The following is a 23,639-nucleotide window of genomic DNA, read 5'->3' as shown; positions in this document are numbered from 1 at the left end:
GAGGAGAGAGACACAACAAATTTTCTAGAAACTGGCACAGTGCCCGTCATCATTTAAGTCAGTATATAGGCTAATGGAGGTGCATCCCTAAACTGAATTCAAATGCAGTATCTAGACTAATCAATTCATTCATAACTGGGCAACAGCTGCTTACTGTTAGGGCTGCACTGAGGCGTTGTCCTTGGGGTAAATGCTGGATGAGTGTGCTGTTCTTTTGGTGAGAACACTGCATGATAGGCTGCAAGACAGTATAAAAACAACAACAAAAAAAAAACATTTAGCCTGGAAATCATTCCTTTTGTTGTGGTTTAGCCGGGCTGGCAGTCAAACACCACACAGCCGTTCGCTCACCCTCCCCCCTCCCTCTCTGGGATGGGGGAGAGAAACGGGAAAGTGAAGCCTGTGAGTTGAGATAAAGACAGTTTATTAAGACAGGGAAAAGAATAACAACAACAACAATAATAATAATAGTATTAATAGTAATAATGTGTACGAAATAAGTGATGCACAATGCAATTGCTCACCACCCGTTGACCAATGCCCAGCCTATCCCCGAGCAGCCGGCCACCCCTCCACCCCGGCTAGCCACCCCTATATATTGTTCAGCATGACGTCAGATGGTATGGAATACCCCTTTGGCCAGTTTGGGTCAGCTGTCCTGGGTCTGTCCCCTCCCAGCTCCTGCTGCATCCCTAGCCTGCTCGCTAGCAGGACAGAGAGAGGCTGAAAAGTCCTTGGCTTGGTGTAAGCACTGCTCTACAACAATTAAAACATCAGCATGTTATCAGCGCTCTTCTCATTCTAATCCAAAACATAGCACCCTGCCAGCTACTAGGAGGAAAATTAACTCTGTCCTAACTGAAACCAGGACACCTTTATATCTCACAACTAATATATAGTATGTACAAAGTTATTGAAAAAATATTACTGCAGTCTTTCATTCTCTTACCTATGATCATAACAGCTGTCCCTGCTAATAGTGCAAAAAGCGTGAAGAACATTACTTGATAGGAATCAAGGAAGTGTTGGAATAGACTTGCTCCATCTGTAGAACCGATTAAAAGGAGACAACATTAAGTTAAAAGAGCACCTTATCCCTCCAATTTGTTGTAGGAGTTTTTCTTTACCTTCTTTTGGCTATTTCTATTTGAGTATTTATACTAAATAAACTTAATCAACTTAGTGTAATTTAAATTCTAATGACTATTTCCAATGCAATCTTCAAAATTTGCCAAGAGCATCTTAAGACATTAATATGCAGTGTTCTTTATTTTCCTCAGCCCCAATCTACTCACCAATTTTCATAAAAAACAAGACTTGAGAGTAAATAAAAGCAAAGCTAAAAAAGACTGTTGGACACTTTAGCACAGAGATATTTAGATACTTCAGCAGAGTATTTTGGGCTGGCCCAAAAGAAAAGTATGTTCAGCTTCAGTCATAATGAGCAATTATGACCAATTATGAGTATTTAAGTCTTCTGGTCATAGTGAGTAGCTTAAATGTCAGTGATAATGTGAACTGCCAGCTCAGATTTTAACGCATCAAATTTTATAACTTTAAACATTAATGTAAATAATGGGTTTATTCTGGCATATATAGAGTCTAGAGATCAACTTACGCCTCACTGGTGCACTGGTTCTGTCAGTCAAGTAAATCACTGTTACTGGGATAGTGATAGACTGGTCAGTCATAGGACTAGAGACAGTTAGAGTAGTTGATAAGGTTCCCTGGCTTGAAACCCTTGGATCAGACAGACTGACGGTGTAGACTACATAACTAGGCAGCCCATAGGATTTCTCCTTCTCTAATGCCTTCACCATTGGTGACCCACATTTCACCTGCCAAAGAAAAAAATAAAAAAAAAAAACACAACATCCTGAAATAGATTGTTTGAAAAGCAAGACACACATCCATCTCCCAGGCCATGCTTCAGAAATAGTATTCCACACAAGCCTAGACCAACTCATCCCTCAGCAAGAGCTGAACTTGGTTGTAGCTTTACCCTGACACCTTCAGCACTTCACCCCTGTTTATTCAGGTTGCCCTATTAACCACTACTTCTGCGGGTCTGGGCCAAGCCCATACCGGGGAATAAAATGAAAGCTTTCCCTACTGGGCTACGTGAACTGTGGGCAAACACCTACGCCTACCACTAGGGATCAAGCAGATTTTTCTGCTCCCACACGTGTGCTGGTTTACACATCCCAGCTAGCACACAGGTGAGCCTGACACATTTCTTCTACCTTGAAGCAAGAGTAAAAACTGGGGAGTAATACACTGAAGATGAGCATTTCCAAACCATCTCAATCTTGCAATGGGAAAGGCAGCACAGAGTCCATTTGGTTAGGAAGTTGCATGTAACAGCTCAAAATGCTTTTTAACTGTGCTTTAATGCTTTCCAGCAATACACTTACCTCCAGGGTATCAAGTATTTCAGTGGCGCCAAAAATTTTCACATCAGAGCTCGTGTAATGGTTACTTAAAAGCATTTCTGTTTGGTCAGCATAAAACCCGGGATTGAATGGCACATCAGTGCCAATCTGTTCCGCGGAGATGTGGCTGCCTTGGATTGAAGCTGTAACCCTGAGCACAGTTTTACTCATGCTGAGATGCTTCAGCTGCTTATCAGTGAGCCTGTGCATTGTGATGGAACAGGTGTAATGTCCTACAAAAACAAAAGGATTTTGGCTGTTAATTGTTGTTGTTTTTCCCTCCATGCAGAATGAGATCGCTGTGCAATCTTTATTAGAGAAGAACTAAAAAAAAGTTAAAATCCAGAACAGCAAGTTCAGGGGTGGGTGGGCAAATGACAAATTGGACACAGTGCATCAGCTCGTTCAAGCATCACAATCCCATTACTAAATCAAAAGAATTCTTGCCCCAAACTAAGCGTCATGATTTAACAACAAAAACCAAAACCAACCAAAAAAAAGAAACCCATCCAACACAAAGTCTGAAGTGACAATTTTCAGTCCCTGTGAGATTTCATTCTAACTGCAGTGAGATTCAATTCCACTTTGAATGTTCATTTATGCTAACATTGATAGAAAGGCTTTACTTTTTACTGTTACTTAGTATGATATATCATGCTTTCATCTAATGTTAAAATGACCAATGGTCAATGACCATCACCATCATCAGTTCTGTGAAAGCATGGTTAATTATAAGAGCTTCATTAAAAGTTAGATATTCACTATGTTTCTAATCTTGTATGGAACCTCTTAGTCTATAATTAGTGATAAATATAGTGGGAAAAAAACCCTCCTACAGTATGGATGATACAAAGCATAAGTAATAAGCAGAATTTGGCTACATACATGTTTTCCCCTTACTTTCTTTTCCTAACAAAGTACCAGAGGCAGCCACTATTACGCAAGGTGTAACAGTTTTACACAGTAGGTACAGGGACTAACCCAGCAGATGATTCATGTTATTTCCATATAATCCATGGTATTTTAGTTCTTTTAAAGTCATATTATGGTTATGAAACACTAATACACATTGCAGACAACTTTCATGATTTTATTTCAATTTCCGCAGTACCTGATAATTTTCCCTCCTTTCAAGTCCCAGCTTGTGTTGTTTTGGGAGTATGTAGGAATTCTAGCTTTCATTAAAAAAATAAAAATAAAAAAAACAGCACTCAGGTTGCAAAGAGAAATTTGAAACTTTGATAAATTCCAGAAATGTTTAAATTGTAGAACCCAAAGAATTCAAAATATATTACGGATTTTCACATTTATGCTACTTCGCTCATTTCAATCGTAAAGGTTAGTTTTACTGCAATAACTATGGAGCCAGGGCTTTTAAAAGGCCAACATCCAGCACAAAGAATATTTGACTCTGCAGCAGATAATTAAGTGAAATTTAATGATCCTTAGTATCCAGATGTTAAAATTCATAATTATTTCCTTTTATCCCTAGTCTTAACTTCTACTGCATTTAAGTATATGACAAAGGCACTGATACCTAGCAAAAAAACATCTAAATATGTTTAGCTACTGGCTGTTTATTCTTGCAAATGTTTCCAGTTCTGGAATATTTGTCACTCAAGTGCTCATCTGTAGCAGGTGAAGGAGGAAATGTTTTGGTTCCATAGTTTAAGAAAAGAATGTCAGGCCCTGTATTTGTATGTCGTATCATACACAAGGTAGTTTTTTTTATTTTTGTTTTGTTTTAACCTCTGAGTTGGAGTAAAAATTGGACAGCTGCTAGCTTCGTAAATTGTGTCAACCCCACATATTATGTCTATGTTCTGCAATACCATCACTTCTGTCTCAAGATATCATTGGACTGTCTATGTAACTACAAATACATGTGTAGTAGTTTGCAAAATTACGACCTAATTTGTGGTCACTGTAATTAAAAAGCATATTGAAGTTTGCTCCGCCCCAGCGGAAAAAAAAAAAGCTACTTCAGTATTGTATAGGGCAGAGTTTTTCAGAGTTACAGTAGTAAGTCAGGAAGAAAGATATGGAATGGGCTGCCACTGATTTCTGGATTTCTCCGTAAACAAGTAAACATCACTGCAGAAAACCATTGACTTAAACAAGTGGAGTACACATTAGCAACTCACTGAAGCCTGAGAACCTACACAGCAAAGCTCAGAGGCTTCAGCAGAAAATCTGTTTGGACGTTTGGACTAAACCACAGCAGAATTCAAAGTGTCTGCCTGCATCGCAGCATCTTCTCTCATCTTACCTGAAACTGCATCAAATCCAGGTTCTGCTATGAAAATATCATGTGCTGGGAAGTCAAATGTATCACCATTAAAATTTAGATGGCAACTGATAATGGACTGCGGCTGTAATTCAGCAATGACTTCAATCTGAGCAGGCAAGCACTCTCCTGAGGGGAAGGAAACAAAAAAGAATTACAGGGCTCCCCTGTGAAACAAAACCATGGCTTGAGATATCAGGTTATTCTACTATCTTCCAAAATAGTTTCACAAGGTTATGATAATCTTGAAATAGCTGGGAAGAACAGACAGCAGGCCTATCTCAAATCTAATGCCAAAGAGACAATAAAAGTTGTTTTTTTTTTTTTTTTTTTGACAGGAATAATTTATTTACAGAAAAGAATGAACTAGAAAGAATTGTCGGCTCAGATATGTCTGCTGAATACCTTATATAATCCTGGGAGTCTAGATTTATATTTTAGTTTCTGGCAGGAATTTTTTTAGTCGGCTAATAATTTATATAAGGCACAATAAAATATTATTTCAATAAATGTTAAGTATTGAGGTAATAACAAAAAGGGACCACAATTAAGCAAAATACAGCTTATTAATTAACAGACACAAGATTATGTTTTATCTCTGTATTACATCTTTCTAATTGATGAAAGTTTCTGTAAAAAAATTAAGGATGGCAACCACTTTAATATTTTTTCTTACTGAGCATGCTGAACTTACTGAGAAGGCAAGTGCAATTAAGTATAGAAACAAGCGTTCAGCTGATTGCCTATTAGCTGTTTTTTGATATGACCAAAACCAACACTTCAATTATCTAGTTATTTTATTAGTTGTGAAACTGTAATAGTCTCTGAACATGGCCCTAAGAATCTCCGTAGAGCTCCTAAGACTCTGAATGGGCACCAGGGGATCATGGAGACCTTGCTACACAAGCTACAAAGACCATTCAAAGAAGCACCTATTGTGAATATAGAAACATATTAAGCAATAAATATATAGCATAAACAAATTTTTCATCATACCTTTCAAATTTTTATTTCCTTCTCCAATCAAAACTATTACTTTGGAGGCTGCAACTCCTTCTAAGCTGGTTTTCACTCCACTTACATGCATTGCTGTAGTCCTCTGAGGTATATTAATGATTATCTGAATAAAGAATGAAGTACACAGTTACCAAAATCTGTATAAAAATTACAAAAACTGAGGCCAAACCAAATTGGATTGACTGCCATGTATATATCTTTATATGTATAACAGATAAGACCCCCAAGAGTTTGTGTTGCTCTTCGTAAGAAATCCTATGTTTCTCTATTTTTATTATCTGCCTTCCAAAGCAATTTAAGCTAGTAAGACATTTTCTTTCTACCCACCCCACATAGAGCCCTAAGACTAAATTTAATTAAAAAAAAAAAAAAAGTCTGGTTCTTACGTCAGGCTGAACAGTGAATTACATCAACAGTACAATTGCAGTGTAGAAAAAAAAAAGTAGTTCTGATCACTGATACATATATGTAATATGGTTCTACACTTAAACTTCTCGGCATTTCATCCTGCAGTGAAACTTCATTCATAAAAGCAGCCTTACTCAAAAATTATTTAGCACCTCGAAACACCTTAGACAAGCAACCAAATGTACAATGTAGGAATCATATGGGCTAAAGGCACAAACCATTAGTCTCAATTATACTCTTCAACACAAATAATTAAAAAAAACCAAACATGACATGTTTGGACACATATCGTACACTTTCCAACCATGAGGCAAGAACATGCTTATTTATACATTTAAATACTTTCTCCTTTAAAAAGGAGTGCCTATATTTATCTTTCTGTGCTTATACTTATATTTGTATATGTATTTATACTTAACGTAAATAAGTAAACTATTTAAATACATGTACCCTTGGGTCTAAATATTTCTAACTAAAAATCTCATAGAATATACTTTTGCTGAAGCAAACAAACTTCAGCAGTTCTGGTAGGATTTAGCAGTGCCTCACCTCTCTGTATGTTTTAAGTAATCCAGGAATTTCGTAATAGACAGTGGCAACACCAGAATCCCTTGCCACAGCTACACCAGTCTTGGAGTCAACTTGAAGGACACTACTTAAGGAGGAGCTCCATATGCCTGGCAGGCCTGTAAAGATACATGATTTGTACATTGTGCAGCAAATTTATGTAGCTGAGGCAGTTCGTGCTGCACACTGGTGTCTTTTTTTTTATTTGCAGCAGGATTTTACTTCTGTCATGCACACAGACCAACTGTCTTGCAGTTACTCTGACAAAAACACATTAATACTAAGAGTTAAAAACAGAGAGTGAAGTCAGACCATCCCGACCATTTCTTTGCACCATTCCCACAAAAACAACAACAACAAAACAAAAAACAGTCCTTTCAAGCGAAGAGAATGGGAATGTCTGAGGTCTGACACTCGTGAATTCCATACAAACAACATATTGCATGGTACAATTAAAATTAGAGGAGTTGATCAAACCTATTTTCATCATTAACAAGAACAGTGACATTTGATTCTGAACAAACATCATAAATTATGCATTTAGTTTTCCTGAGAATGAGAAAGGCAGGCTGATGTCAAATTATATGGCTGCATAAACAGTCACTGAAGTGCCGCTTACCTTCTTGGTTTATCAGTGAACTACTCAGGCAGAGGACATCACCTACTACCACATCTATAAGTTCAGGAAAAATGGCATGTTGCACGGGAAGGGGGACGTAGTCTGCAATTCCACCGTGTTCGGCATCCCAAACTTTAAGCAAGGTCAAGCCTACATTCACAGTCCGGATAACAAATGTGTTGTTGGTGGGTCCTTTCCCAATTTGTACAAAGTCATCTCTACAGATAAAAAGACAGGCTTTTGTAGTAAGCCAAGTTTGCTAATGTCTCCCTCTTTACAATAAATAGTAGGTACAAACTCTGGCTTTAGATGTTTGGCTTCTTGTTTTCTATGATGGCTATTTTCTAACGAAGAATGACAAAACAGGAAAACGAAAATGATTTAGGTGTTACTGAGCCAAATTTTAGTTTTTACATGGTTATGCTGAAAAACTACTGAGGTCATAATTACGTATGAGAATTATTTCCTAATTTTAAGAAATGTAGAAATTTTAAAAATTAGATAATTTGTTTCTTTTTCTTCTTCTCTGGGAGCTAAGAAGAAATTAAAACAACATGCAGCTTTCCAGCCCTAACTTTACAAAGCTAAATCACATTTGATTACAAGTTCTGGTATTTACCAAAATTTAGCATTCCCAAGCGCACTAACACACAGAGCACTTAAGTGTACCCAGCACAGAGACTGCCATCCTGCCACAACCCCACAAAGACAAAGTCTTGACAGTAGTAGAGCTGGGTAGGTAGAGCTGGCAGTAGAGTGCTGCACCTGAGGTTAATGAGCAGTGCTTCTGTGTCTGGGGCTAATTATCACCCCTATGCTGATGCAGCTATGCCATGTCTAGCTTGGAAGCTAGGGTAGTGTTATCTCAGGGACCTCTGTATGCTACAGCAATTTCTGTAGATCGTTTCGGTAGGAGAAAGATAGAAAATCTTGCATTCAACCTTCCTCCCCCCCCCCCCCCATTTTAATCATTATGAGTAAGTTGTAACTGTAAAGTGCTCTGCAGAAAACACACTATGTTATAGTAATGGAATTAATGATTGTTTACTAATGACCAAAGAGGGTTGTTTTGTAATATTTATTATTCTCTGAAGCAGAGAGCAAAAGTCCTTTTGAGGTTTGGCTCTGCTGTACAAAGGCTATACATGCATATCTGAAGAGACAGCCTCTGATCCTGAAAGTTCACCATCTTACGTAAGACGTAAGTGAGTCAGTGTAAGAAAGCACTAGGAGAAAAGGAGGGGCAAGATGAGGCAAATGCTAATAAGATCAATTGTTTATATAGGCCACTGATGTACGCAATCAGATGAGTCAGAGTCACGTAAAGCAGAAACGTACCCCAGCAGGCCCCACTAGGGATCATGCTTATCTGAGCAACTTTCCATTTGCTAGAGAACATTGATTACTAACTGGAACTCTTCTTTCTGCCACAGCGCCTCTGAAAGTCTCAGAGATAAAATCCTCTCTTTTTTAATCCCAGTCCAAGCTATATCTTCAACTGATATCTTTGGGGCAGTATTTGTTCCTTGCTGTACCTGGCCTATGTGTACTTGGACTTTTTGGTCTCCATAATTAACACCTGTGATAGATACCTACCTGTTTGTTGCAAAGCTAAGCACAGAATTATGTGAATGGAAAGCATCTCCAGAGTTATCATGAAAATGTACTGTAAACGTCAGTGTCACACCCAGAGGTAGAGCCAGTAATGCCTCTTTGTTTTGCGTGTGCAGAATAGGACTCATGGAGATCCTGAGGTAGGAGATGGGATACACCTGTAAAACATCGGGAGTGAAAAACTCAAAATAGCCTTTTTTTGTTGCCTCTATAACAGTCATCTAGAAACAGGTCTTAATATGCAAATATACAAAGTTTCCTTGACAAATCACTTACCGTATGTTTAGCCATATAACAGTACAGAGACATGGAGCTTTTATTATCCGTATAATAATCTGTATTTTACAGAATCACAGAACAGCTGTGGCTGAAAGGGGCCTCTGGATGTTGCCCAGGCCAGCCACCCTGCTCAGGCTGGGCTACCTACAACCAGACGCCCAGAACCACGTGCAGCCAGGTTTTGAGCATCTCCAAGACAGACTCAACAATCTCTCTGGGCAGCCTGTGCCACTGCTCAGCAGCCCTCACAGTGCTTCGCTACATTCACACAATTTCACGTTTCAATTTGTGTGCATTCCCTCTTGCCCTGACACTGCCCACCACCGAGAAGAATCTAGCTCTGTCTTCTTTCCACCTTCCCACCAGGTATTTCTTCATATTTTTCTCTAAAAGGACTGGGAATTGAAGCAATGTAGAAACCCACATCACACACCTCAGAAACTACATTCTTGTCATATAAGGTAAAACTGGTAAGCCTTCCTGGATATGCAAGAGAACAAATTTTTCCTAGACTTCCCTCCCAGTAATTCCTTAAGTAAAATATGCAATTTGTTCCCCACTTTACCAGAACAGGAGTAACTTGCAGTGACTGTGAGCGTAAGGGGATGAAATGATTGCTGTTTCCCCAGCTCCCTTACACTAAGTGAGAAAGGTTAGATGATACAGGCAGGTTCTGACAGCCTCGTCTCTGGGAGAAGATTTGCTCAATAGAAGAAACGTGAACAGTAGCTGCAAAGGTGTTCCCTGGTAATCCCAGCGATATAACGTTGTAGAGACTACAAACTGCTGCCTCTCAAACAGGCCTGCATTGGTCTAACAACAGGGCTTCCAAGGTGGCAAAGAACACCACCCACTCACCATCTTCCCTCCTGGAGTTCTGTGCCTCTATGGTTTTTCTGACCTGGGCACGCTTGCCTTGACCCTGCTGGTTGTATGATGCTACAGCCAGGCCATCCTCCAAGGCTTGGGCTGATAGAAGGTAAGTGCAAGAGAAAAGCACTCAGGTCTGGCACCTGACAACTCTTAGCTGTCAGCAGGCTACATTTCGCTGCCTCAATGCTCCTCCTCAACTAAGATGGAAGTTATGGAATTCTGCTCCAAATTCTTTAGAGAAATCTGCCAGACTGTCCACATGTCCACACCCCCAAAGTTTTCTATTATCACTTCTCTGAAGGAAGTTTGACTCAAGATAAAGATTTCACAACTTTAAAAAATAAAATAAAAATTACTGTTCTTGCTTAACTTACCTAAGTTAACTAGCAAAATTACCCAATAAAAGAGAAATCTGCTCTTTCTGTTACAGCTTTTGAAAAATAAATAATGGAAGGGTAGAGAAAGCAAAAAGCCTTCAAACATACATAGAAAACTATTTTAAAAGAAGCCCTCAGGCTTATCTTGTAGGAAATTCCCTTTTTTCTGACCTAAGAGGCCCAGCTGAAATGTAAAACTCTGCAATCTGAAAATGTACATGTCAAAACATAAAAAGGAAAGAACAAATTTGGCCTCAAGCAAATCGCATCTTTGGTGCGACTGGAAAAAAAAGAGTGGCTAAAAAATAGTACATGTAACTGGCTACTCCACAAGCTGACAGACTGCATAGTCATTTTGCCCAACTAGCTCAGGCAACAAGTTAGCAAAAATGACATTTCCTTTAAAGATCTTCAGTCTTGCTTTACTTCAAAATTTCATTTAAAACTGGCCTACATGGGCAGCTGCTAAATTTAATATTGAGAAAAATAGTACTTACTGTTAAAGCATCTCAGTTTTTAAAGTATTTGTTATTTTAAAAATATATATATTTAAGTACATCCAGTAAGGCTATGCCTAGCTTGCTTCCATGCTAAGGTTTGGCATACTGCTATCACTCCTTATTTCCACTGTCCTCCTTGACTTACATAAGATAGTCTTTTTCTGAGCAAAGTTGAAGGTCTAAGCATTAAGGGATGCTGCTGCAGCTTGGTTCTTAATTGTGCACGGTTGTAAATAGACAAAATAAGAACTTATGAAAGGAAGGATGGTGTGAAGGAGAATACTCTGCCTTACAATGACACAACAAGATTAAAGCTCATCTGCTGTTCCATTGCAAGTTTTTGCATGTGACCTTCAGCAAAACCCCTCAAGTCCTCTCTGTTCTTCATCCATAAACAGAAGACAAAAGTATGCTCTGAACTCATGAGGTTATTGTGAAGTTAAAAATGTTATTTCCATAAAAGTAGTATAGTTTTATTAAGTACAGGAAAATAAATCTGTTGTATGAGATTCTGAACAGAGACAGTTCCTCCTACAAAGCTTTCACAGACTTATAACCAGTGCACTGACTCCACAATTCTGCGATACTGTAACTGTGTACGGAAAGAATGCACAAAGGGAGAATATAACTTCAGTACCACTATATGCTGACTAAATGTCATTTGAGCCAACTCCAAAGTCATTAGATGTCTTTCACTAGCTAGATCCAGCAGTGAAGGGAGGAAACAAGGTCATCTATAACAGAGCTGTACGAATTTACTTGCTACCACCTCGCAGCAGGAGTGACATTAGTGAAACTAAGCCACAATCTCTTTTTTCATTCTCTTCCCAGGAGACAAAAATGAATGTTATGGTAAAAAAAAAAAAAAAAAAAGAAAAAAAGAAAAAACACAATCAAGCCATTTCACAGTGATTACAATAATTAAACCTACAAATAATTTAAAGTCAGCACTTGAATTAAATATATTTATCTTTTAGCTGGGACATACCAGAAACATGCTGACAGAGTAAGAAGGGATTAGAGGAGGTGGAGCAGTGGGTATCTCAAAGCTCATGTTGCCAGATGAAGAAAGTTCTTGGGACAAGGACTTCTGAACAGAAATGAAGTGCCTTAAGCATCCAGTAAGTAAGATGTATTATACTTCATGTAACAGCATTTAGTTTAACAGATGACGGTTTGGGAAAGAAAGACGTTTTGTTGGCCTGAAACCTAACTGTCAAGTTTTGCTACAGATTTGTATTTCCTTAAAGAATCCATATTTCAGTGTAGTTTAGGCACACAGCAGCCTTGGACATGCTCCTTGCCAGCTCACCAAACACAGGGAACTTATTGCTTCTGCTATGTCTTCTCATGCAGAGGCTCTCATTATGTAAAAGCTAAACAGCTGGGAAACAGCATAGAAAATTAAATCTGGGGGCTCTACAGTTACTACTGGTATCTAGAAAATCTAGGTATCACACACAACATCTCTAGTAAGGTATTTATGTTCATTACTGCAGATGATATTTACTTTTTTCAGTTATTGTCAAATGCATGGTTATAACAGTAATATCTTTTTTATTATTTATTTGAACTTCTGTAGAATTTTTAGGATTATTTTTTAAATGGTACATTCACCCAAAGACTTTTTGTAAGATGTACCATATTTAAGAATTTGGTGGGATTTAATCTCTATCTAGCTTGTATACTGAACTTTTTTTCAAAGCCCAAAGCTATTAATTCCTATACATTTTTCAGAAAGGAAATTCATAACGTGCATTTACCCGACTCTGATGCAGTAATAAAAATATCCTACTAACAGAAAACTACGTCAAGTTATAACTCCCGGTAAAGAGAAAGAGAAAAATATTACCTTAACAGCAGCTACAATTGTCTGGTTAATCCCAAATGATTCTTGTGAGATTACTTCAATTGTTGATAACCCTATCAAAGACCCAGAATTAAGGACACCTCTTTCATCAATTTTTACAACAGGAACTTTATCTGGTCCATCCAGGACACGGTAACTCAGGGAAGCCACTCGGTCCCTTAAGGAAAAAACAAACAAACCAAAAAAGCCACACATACACACAAAAAAACAAACACAAAGAAAAAACAGGGAACTCATGTAAATAAGTAAAACCATATTTATACCAATATATTATGCAAATCTAAGACACAGAATCATAGAACAGTCCTAATATAATTAGGTATACCTAATCTGGTATACCTTTTTCTATATCTTTGCAATATAAACTGAGAAGAACGTGCTCTAATCTAAAAAGGAAAAGATCCAGTTCTGTTTCAAGCTTACTTAGACAAAGTCTCATCTGGGTTTATGCATTTACTGAAACCTAGTTGTTGCCCATGGCCGATCAGTGTTATCATTTCTTGATGCAAACTTGGTTCCAAACAATAATGGCAAAGGCTACTACTACATGCAGCTTCTGTAGTCATTTTCTGTAAATGATATTTAGAGGCAGATACTCTGCCAGGGTCAATGCTGGTATTAGAGACAAAGTCAGGGACATGATTAAGTGGATCTCATCAGTTTCCAGGAAATGGTTTTGTAGACAAGGTTAATTTTTGGAGTAACTCTCACCATGGTATTTGCATATTAATAAAATGAGCAAATACATAAACTCATTAGTTGGCATTCTGAGACATTAGCTGCTTTTAAGTATCACTTATCACAACTTCCGAAATACTATAATAATTGTTTTTCTTTTCCTCCTAAGCTTCTCCATCCAGATAGAAATAGCCTACTTTATCCTAAGAAGCCTAGTATTCAAGCTGTATTTTAGCTGCCCTTTTCCTGGCAAGGGTGCAATTTTTTTGGTGGTAGAGTTCAGACATAGGGGCTGCAATAGTAGATAGTGAAGATGCTGGGAAAAAAGTTTACAAACTGCTATATAGCAAATTAATCACTAATTAATCAGAATAAATTGCTTAGAAGAGCAACCAAATATCAAGCCCGAAACAAGCCTGCAAACGGACTAAAAATGTTATCTCATTTGGGAAGGACATTTTAATCTCAAAATCTAGCCATAGCCTCTGTGTGAGAAATGCAGAGAACTATTTTCTGTAAAGCTTTCATTGCCTATGAAATCTCTGGTGGAAGCATGCAACTGCTTTAACTGGCTCTGCATCTAAAAGTTCCAAATATCAAATAAATTATCGAGCTACTATCTAACCAACGTAAGATTTGAAAGAAACCAAGAGTAGAGATAAGATACTAGTCATTACCAGATAAGTTGTGTATTATATGGAGGTACTGTAATACCCTTTTTAACAGATTGAAACAGCAAAAATTACCTTACACAAAATTGCTTTAGTTTTGATAAACTGTTGACACAAATCATAGTATGAAAAAATGGTCTCTAACCTGTTCGTCTGAAGTTTAATAAAGGAATTTGGTGACATTAAAATCTGTTCTGTTTCCACTTCTGGAGTGACTAGATGAAGTTTTTCATATACCTGGAAAATAAATAAAAGGCACTTTAGCCTACTGCTGTGCACAGCAAGCCATTTATTTCATCTTCAAAATAACAAAAAAACAAACAAAAAAATCACAAAAAACAATCTTATATAAGATAAAATGTTATACATAAGTTAAAAGCCAGAAAATCAGAAAATTAAACATGAGTATTTGAGAAGGCAATACACACCATCTTTTAAAAATTATTCTGAAGAGCATTCATTTCAATGGCTATATTGACACTACCAAGCAGTTTAAACAAAGAAGCAGATCTGTCAAGTGAAGCAGTGTTGGAGACCCCACGTTGTCCCAGATTATTTTAGACAACCCCTAGTGTGATCCCATGGAGGGAACGTCCACAGAGGTGCGTTCCTCAAACACATTTTTTGTTCAAACACAGTTTTTGTTCCACATAAAGGAATCCAGTTCACATACTTTGAAACTGCTCTTCAAAGCATGGTAAGTGGAAACAATGGGAGGTTAATTTCAAAAGTTAATTCCTGATCCAAGCTGACACACTTGCATAGACATACAAGATAACCACTATATACAAGTATTAGCATGCAAGGAGGTACTACAGAACCAAGGTTTTCATACAACATTGCTTACCTGCAAAAAGTAAAAGTCACCTCAATTTCAGGTGGTCTACACCAGAATCTAAACTCCTGAATTTCATTCAGGCGTTACACCAGTGTGTAGCTATTCAGTGCAAAAACTTGCAGGTTTCCAAATACAGGAACATTATACAACAACAGTAAGGGCTCAAAGATGAGCCAAGGTCAGAACAACATTTTTGCATTTAAAATTCCCGACTTCAAAGTCTTTAAGCCTACGGGCTTAAATTCAGCTCTGAAATATTAGAAAATTACACGACATCATCATACCTGAATTTGGATTTCATCAGACAGTTCTCTTGCCATGTTGTAAAACTGGTTAGCTGCAGGATCAAGGACCTTCACAACAACTTTCAGGCCTGTTCTTCCCTTTACTCTGCCATAAACATCCATTGCAAAATTGTATTTCGCAGGAAGCTGAAAAGAAGCCTTGGACAGAAGAAAGCAATCAAAGTTTTACTCATGGAAAGAGTTGATACTGATATAGAGGAAGGGCCACACCCAACACTGACAATGGCTCTTTGATTTTGAGCAAGTGGAAGCAACAATATTTTCTTAATGCCTATTACATGGCAGTTTCCTTTTCCCAAGATACACATACATACAAGCATGCACACACACACGTGTTACCTCGTTGTGTCTTGTCTTTATGTCCAAAGTATCCCTCTTTGTGACAGACCAGTGGAATGTTAACCCCGGCACTGCATTACCAAACGAAAACGGTGTCTGACTACTCGTGATGCCCATTACATAAACTGGCATCTAGAAATAGAGAAACCACTGTCTTAGGTGATTCAAGGATGATAACTAAACCTGCACACAGCAAACAAAATTCATTGATCAAGAGATGCTACTTCTTACAAAGGAAACAGTTTGGCTGCTGTATACGTTGCAAGGGTGCACCATGCAGTAGACTCCAAAAAAAAAATTACAACCAACAAACCACACCATCTTGTAAGAAAGTACATTTTGATCCTCTCTCATATGCTACATGCTCTACAAAAAATAACGAGTACCAGTTTTCCAACAGAAAAGATTAATTAATTTGTTCCATTTGTAGCATCAAATCACTTCATCTTAGTTAAGTCATATGCTCATGCTTTCTACATCTTTGCCTAGATGCTCTCTCTGATTAACTGTTTTCTCAGGACAACCACCTTCTTCCATATCCCCAAATTAAGACAACATAGCATATAAACACAAAACAGGGATTTAATATATATTTTTTTTAAATCACCAAAACAACCTAAAATCTCCGGCTATTTTTGGATAAGTAACTTCTAGGAGAAATACAGAGTCTGAGTACAACTTATTAAAAACAATTTGAACAGTATCTGTGCAATATATCAGTGGATATACTGCAGATTTTTAATATACAAAGGAAGAAAGCCTCCACTACAACTAGAATGAAGATGAAAGAACCCTTCTTCAGATTAACTGATTAACTAATGCTTCTTCAGCAGGGCCTGGATTTCTGAAAATCAGTCATGTGTACAAGGTAAACTTGTCCCATTTTGTTTTCTTTAACACATTCAGCTCTGGAGCTTTGCCATTGAAAGCACAAATTCCTGCATCAGCAGTGGTAACCCTCAGAACAGGAGGCCACTCAGGGCTGGGGTGGTATTATCAGATTTTCTTTTAGGAATTATCACAACTTGCAGGTCAAAAATTTAAGGCAATAAAAGCTAATCATAAATCTACTGACCTGTGTACCGGTTTTCATTCGTGTAATTGGTGCATGAATTCTAACAGCTGTCAGCTGTACAACTTCAACTTCCACTTTGTCCTAAAAACAAAGAAGGTCTGGCATTGTAAACATTTGTTAAGTGTGAACTGTATTTCACTTTTGGGATCCATTCACTGTTTTGACAATAGAGATTAGATAATGACGTGATTTGCATGTGACTTACTACAGAAAAATACAGATGGATATAAGTCAGTATTAGACTAAAAGATTACAAAAGAACTACCTTTTTGGTAAATTGACAGGCATTTAAAGATGCCATCTAAATTAAAACACACACACACACACTCTGCTCAAGGTTACTGAGATGATGAATGATGGAGCTAAGAGGTGACAGACAGCAAGGAACTAGATCATAGGGGTCGCTGGGAGACAGATGAATAATCCCAAAAGTTAACAAACAACAACAAACACATTGAAAGAATTTAGAAGGAAATGAAAACAGTAAACACCAAAGGTGATAATCAAGAATAAAAGGATGATATATGTGATGCTCTGATGTCTTCTCTTCACAATATCCTTATATTCCTGACAGATTTTTATTTCTATTGTATATCGTGGAGGAAATGTCAGATCTGGCCCTCAGTGGGCAGTAGTTTTACCTTTAAGTTCATTCTGCTTCCTGACAAACATCAGGGCATGCTGCTGCTCCCTCATTACAGAGTGTACACCTGTGTATAGGTATATATACAGACAGACACTTTTTTTTTTCAAGTTACTTAGTTTCTTCTTGAACTGTAGCGACATCTTTCAAGCAGCAGAACTCTGTGGTATGCAGCAACCTTCCTCCCTTGACCTCAAATGAAGAGCCATAAGCTCTGGCCCAGCGCATGTTGCTCTGAGCATCATGCAAGTCCCAGGAACTTGTGCTCCCTATAGGCCTGCTCAACAGCTCCCACACACTCTGCTAGTAGCAAGTTATATGGACACAGACTTCAGTGGAATTCAGGGATTCATTGCTTGAACTCCATAGACTGGTTTAAACCACAACACAAGACGATGTTGTTCTCCACAGCCTGCCTATAGCTTAAGAGACAACAGATTGCTTAGGCAAGTTACCTTCTGACATCTACTGACATAAGATGCTGCTAAACTATATTGTTCTTCCTTGTGTTGCCTTAACCTTCTGCTGTTTTAGAAAGGCTTCTTTAAACAGGCTTTTCTAGATTTAAAAATCAAGTTGAAAGATATCAAACAGACTGTTCATAAAGTCTCCTTGGGTTATCAGTATAGCTTAGTGTTAAGATACAGCAAGATTTAGCACTTAACTATCTGCTGAAGTTATCTCCTTTGTCAGCAAATGCATGAGCTCACATGCCAGGGAGTAAAAACCCCTGCTTTCTTTAAGGAGATAAAAAAAATCACTAAAGTACACAATATGGCAATATTAACGCAAAAAGACTATTTGATCTAAATCCATGAGTTGTCAGAGGCTGTCAGCCCCAAACAGCGGCATAATACATCACCTGGGACACCACAACCACCTTCCCTGTCTCTGCATCAACAGCTTGCACCACTCCTGTTACTGTCCCATTCCCAACTGCCACTCCTCTGATGAGTCCAGCGCTGTTGACTGATGCAATCTTTTCCTCGCTGATGGAGAAAATGATGTTGGATTGAGGTTGAGGGCCTCCTTCTGAAGTGATCTACAATTAATAACACACAGAACAACTAAATTTATTCATCAGATATTTGTTCTGGTTAATGTCACAGTGTACACCTTTCCCTGCTCAGCACCACAATGTAATCAGTAAGAAAAAGCTGTCTGAGCCTTTCTAGACCTTCTCAGAACTTATTTTGCCTGCATGCCGGTCCATCCATGATGTTGGACTGAGAAGTACGTTAAACTAGCACAGAAACGTACTGTGTGCTTTGTACAGTATGACACTTGATGCTATGTCTAGGCCAGATAGTTTAAGAAAAAAATATTTACCTCACTTTCTGTTTACCACACATGGTATAGCTCTGTGTTCTTGTTTGTATAACTAGTTCGCTATACTTAACTTCATGCAGGTGGCAGATTTATTAATGCTATCCTGGTATTTGACACTGGAAAAGCTTATGCTCCAACAAACACAAAACCTTTGATCCAGCAATACAGTCAAATGCAAGGTGGCTCAAGAATGAAACTGCTCTCTTGGTGGGAAGAACATTCAGCGAGAACACAGCTAACGTGGAAAATTTACTCCTAAAAAATAAGTTGTACACATTTATTTTAAAAGAGAAATTACAAAAGAAAGAAAATATGTTAGAAAATGCCTTACCTGGATCGTGGCCCCTATAATCAGGGTCACTTTCCTTGGCAGTAGTCTAAATGGGGGAAAGACCTAAAAATGGAAATATGAATACTTGTGTTCATGCTATTTTAATCAGACAAATTATGTCAAGATATATTACATACAAGTGTAAAACTGGGTCTTTATTTGCTTAATTACAGTAAATTGAGCATGCAGAAACTAAACTTATCATTTGCAGTTGAAAAACACTGAAATCTGAAACAGACTAGCATTTGGGTGAATTCTGAACAGAAAAAGTAAACAGATTATTCTGGCAGATTATTATATTATAAATTAACAAAAATATACTATTCTTGTGCTATCATAACAGATTTTGTTTACACACATATTTAATCTGAAATTATTTACTTCAATCTGTTGTGGAGCAGAATTTATTCTTTGTCCTCTTCTGTCCGTAACAGTTGCCATAAGACTAGTCTGACCTAAGGCCACCCCATGCACTAAAAATGCAGCAGTATGGTCATCAAGAGCTTCAGCAAGTGGGCTGTAGTGAGGAAATACATTAAAATACATAAGTTCATTGAATAAAATACACGAATAACAACTGCAATGGACTTACTTAGTACGTTTCGGTTTCATCATAAGAACTATTAAGCGACTATGTAAATACCACAACGCAACATGAAACACAATGAAATGGCTCTTTGCAGCCTGTATTTCATTTTAAAATGAAATAGAAACAAGAGTGCTAGCTGGTGCAGGCCACAACTCTGCCAGGGAATCCAGTAACAATTTCACAGGTATAGGCAATAGTGGGACAGGCCTCAAGTACACCTTAACATGAATTAATGGAGTAGGATAGATACAGCCAGACAGTACTGCATGATGTATGCACAAACGAACACATACTTCTCCATACAAAGCCGAATGTTTTTATTATTCATTGTTTCAACACTAAAAATCAGTCCAAAAACAGTTTTTTACCTCTGATTTTAAACATTGTGTTTAGAGCTTGGAAAATAAAGAAGATTCTAGACAATACGAGGATTTAACCTACCTGCTTATAAAAAGCAGACAGAATGAGCTCAATAACATGTCTCCACAAATATATTTGTTCACCTCATATTATTTGCAAAGTCATGGCTCCCAAGATGCTGATGGCCCCGTGAAATGTTATAGCATATGAAAAGTTTCATTAATCAGCCAACGAGACTTAGAGGGTTAAGTTAAGCAATTTTTTGAGGACATTTAACAGGTAATCAAAACTTTGAAGCTCTACTTTAGAAACACAACTTTTGAAGTAAATGCATTATCAAAAGACCATTCATTGTATACCACTGTGCCTCCAAGAGAGTATCTTTATTCATTTTTGCTTATTCTGACTATAAACATTTGCAGATTAATAAAAAAAACGAATCCATGAACTTACACAAGTGAAACAATTTGAGATGCTGCCCTTAGTTTTAGATCCATGACAGTAAAGTATTTAGCCAGAAAAGGTTTCTTAGAGTCATCCAGAACTCTGACATAAGCCTTAACTGTTTTTCCAATCTCCACCTGAAATACAGTCAAATCCAGTCATTTTTCATTTTTCAACTATGTAAAAAAAATTCTTATTTATTGATATACATGTTTTCTTTTATTTTATATTACACTTTTTGGAGAGTATGAGAGATAAGGCCCAAAGCATAGATTAGCACTGCTTTTAAAGAATAATCCCTGCCAGCTATAGTTAGTATCAAATTAAAATAAATGAATTCAGGTCTTTCAGCTGGCAAGGGCATAATTAAAACATCCAGGAATATCAACACTTATTTTGTATAAGACTTACTGAAGCTGGCAAGTAAAGTGAGGTGGACATTTTTTGTGTTCATTTTTAAAGCATAACATACGGAAAATGACCTTGGGGCTAAACATACTCCTAAAAGAATTGCTCTCAAGCTCTTCAAACAACAGGAAATGTAAATTCGTGTGTTCATATAAATTATGAATTAACATTGATGCGTAAATACAAAAGTTGAGATTGCTGCTGCACTGAATATCAAGTAGGAGACACTTGATACTCCGAACGATTAAGAACCTAACATAAATTTGGGAGGGAGAAACAGGTACAGGGAGATAAAACTATTTCTCTAAGGCGATGCAGCTGTAGCAGAGGGCCCTAACCACTACATAGTACCAGCCTGTACATGTCTTAGGTTTATGCTTATGATCAACACAAGGTATCAGGACAATCTGGATCAGCTACTAACACCGGTTCAAAGCTACTAACCTTGTCAACAACTCGGACGTACAGTTCCTGTATATCAGATACATGAATTTCAGCTTTAGCTGGTGCAGGGAAAGCCAAACACAAGTCATGAATCATTACAGTCACTGATCCTGGAAGCAGAGGATGCACCTACAATGCCAAAAGAAAATTCTACTATAGCATTTCTTATTTTTATTTGTCTGTCATTCACGGGATAAAATTTGTTTCCCTTTTAGGGCAGAAGTAGTTGGATGCAGAAGTCTCCAAGCCTTAGACACAGATAATTCTTCCACTGAGGCAAAATGAAAGCCGTAAAATGCATTTAAACAGTATCATACTATTGAGCTAGCGCAAACGGCCCTGGGCAGCAACTGAATTAAAAAATCTTAATGTAGAAGCAAGTGTGGCATTTTGTTATTGTCCTTTTGCCATCAGAATAACAACAGACAACAAAAACGAATCAATGTAACTTTTCTTAGAGGACAGAAAAACAAAATTATTAGAAAAAAATAAGGATAGAGATTATGCCTGTAAAGCATTAGTACTCTTTCCTAGGAGATTCTTTACAGTTACTGCTGGTGGAAGATCTTACCAAGTAGGAGAACAACTGACTAGTCAGGTATTTCTTGAATACATTTTTTCTTTATTTTTAAACAAAGAACTTACGTTACGCTCACCAGCATACAGCAAGAATCAAGCAATAAAGAAACAGAGCTTTGCTCACAAGCAAAAGCTCTCACAGCTAGGCACCCATCCTAAAGTCCTCTCCCCATTCACGTCCTCAAGGTCACACTTCCATCCTTTGCCCACATTACCTCTGCAGTTCTCTTGCAGTTTTTCCTGACCTTGCTACACACACCCCAGGGACAATCCTGACTATTCTCTCCACCACAGAAACCCTCACTTTGGCCAGAGACAGCACAGATGTTTGGTGTCCTACTCTTTCATACTTATGGAAGAGAATTCTCTGAAACAAAGAGTGACCGACAACCAGGCCTCCCAATTCAAAGGAATTTAATAAAATTCATAGCATTACTTGGCAGCACTACAGGAGTAACCAGTAAGAGGAGCTGGAACAGCTGTCATTTTGTTCTTTGAGGACACCCCTCTTATTTTTGCCTCAAAATTAAAAGAAATATAAAGTCTTAATAAATATCAGCTGTCAGAACGGCAGCCATTCCCAAGGCAGGTTGCTGATGCATACACTGGGGGTGTATATCAACATGCATCCAAGCAAAGTGGAGAAGCAGGTGTGACACACAAACTTTATTTTATATGCTTATAGAGCAGCAAGGACAGCTGATCTGGACCGACAGCTTTGAAAGATTATGTAGGTTGCCAGCGCACTGAAACACAGCAAGGCTATCATATAGCTAGCTTTATTGCCGTGATAAAAGCTAATTGTGTGAGGACATATTTTAGTTCATTTCTTACCCAAGCCTTCCTTCTGCTCTAGAGCATACAACTGCACCACTGTAGTATTTTACTGTAGTTAATTATATTTTCCCCTTAAGAAAAGTTGGAGACATAAAAAAAACAAACACATAATGCATTCTCTCCTTAAGTGTGAAATGGATTTCTTACATCTCCACTAAAAGAATAATAAAAATAAAATAGTGTAAATATGAAAGAATGAAACCAATATATTACTGTAAGTGTCAGATAGGCTTTGCTAGCTTTCTAGAAGATGTGTAATCCTGTTCACAATGCCTGTAACCTTTTTGTTATGGGTTAGAGGTTGCACACTCTGAAAGTATGAGAGCGAATTCAGAACAAAGTCATCCCATCCAATACCAATCCCCTTCCAATACTTGGAACACACACACACACACACAAAAAAAATCACACATTCAGATTGCCAAACAGACATAAAGTTATGTTACTTCACTCACCAAAGCAACACCTTGAGTTTCCTCATGACTCACAGTGACAATGTTTGCAACACTGGTATTAATGAAAAAGTATCCAGAACCTTCTTTGATGAACAGTTCTGCCTGCAAAAACAAAAATGCACCACAAATTAAATTGCATCTTGCTCATACTTTGCTAAAACTGACATCCTTACCCACATCATAATTCTTGATATTCTAGAATAATCAGCAGAATAATACATTACCTGTATGTCAGGGTGATTGTAAATGGAGACATCGGTAGGGCTGACTTTTACATCTTCCACTAGAATCAGCTCAATAGCAGCAGACACAGGTAGAAGAGGTTCATACTGAAAAAAACAATTCCATTTACCAGGTGTGACAGCAAACACTACATGTTAGAAAACGGTACAAGTCTCTTTTATGTGCAGGAAAGGATTCTTAAAGCAGATGAACAAAGAGCCAGATCTGGAGAAGTTTCCATTAATAGAA

General features: G+C 37.7%; 1 protein-coding gene across 1 annotated transcript in view; it reads right to left on the bottom strand.

Annotated features, from left to right (window-relative positions):
* NUP210 (nucleoporin 210) overlaps positions 1-23,639 on the bottom strand; it is a 66,238-nt gene that overhangs the window by 2,591 nt on the left and 40,008 nt on the right. Inside the window, exons 19-39 of the mRNA XM_040568416.1 lie at positions 23,393-23,497; positions 23,169-23,270; positions 21,298-21,426; positions 20,455-20,582; positions 19,434-19,569; positions 19,053-19,115; positions 18,255-18,434; positions 16,750-16,830; positions 15,675-15,806; positions 15,315-15,473; positions 14,338-14,429; positions 12,826-13,000; positions 8,927-9,102; positions 7,331-7,548; positions 6,694-6,830; positions 5,716-5,839; positions 4,702-4,848; positions 2,415-2,665; positions 1,619-1,838; positions 950-1,045; positions 155-238 (exon numbers count right to left, since the gene is read on the bottom strand). Of these exons, the coding sequence (XP_040424350.1) occupies positions 155-238; positions 950-1,045; positions 1,619-1,838; positions 2,415-2,665; positions 4,702-4,848; positions 5,716-5,839; positions 6,694-6,830; positions 7,331-7,548; positions 8,927-9,102; positions 12,826-13,000; positions 14,338-14,429; positions 15,315-15,473; positions 15,675-15,806; positions 16,750-16,830; positions 18,255-18,434; positions 19,053-19,115; positions 19,434-19,569; positions 20,455-20,582; positions 21,298-21,426; positions 23,169-23,270; positions 23,393-23,497 (2,935 nt within the window). The remainder of the gene's footprint in view (positions 1-154; positions 239-949; positions 1,046-1,618; positions 1,839-2,414; positions 2,666-4,701; positions 4,849-5,715; positions 5,840-6,693; positions 6,831-7,330; positions 7,549-8,926; positions 9,103-12,825; positions 13,001-14,337; positions 14,430-15,314; positions 15,474-15,674; positions 15,807-16,749; positions 16,831-18,254; positions 18,435-19,052; positions 19,116-19,433; positions 19,570-20,454; positions 20,583-21,297; positions 21,427-23,168; positions 23,271-23,392; positions 23,498-23,639) is intronic.

The sequence above is a fragment of the Cygnus olor genome, chromosome 10 (assembly GCF_009769625.2).
Source record: "Cygnus olor isolate bCygOlo1 chromosome 10, bCygOlo1.pri.v2, whole genome shotgun sequence".
Lineage (NCBI taxonomy): Eukaryota > Metazoa > Chordata > Aves > Anseriformes > Anatidae > Cygnus > Cygnus olor.
Note: the sequence above shows the minus strand (reverse complement) of the source record. Positions and strands in the feature narration are given on the sequence as shown.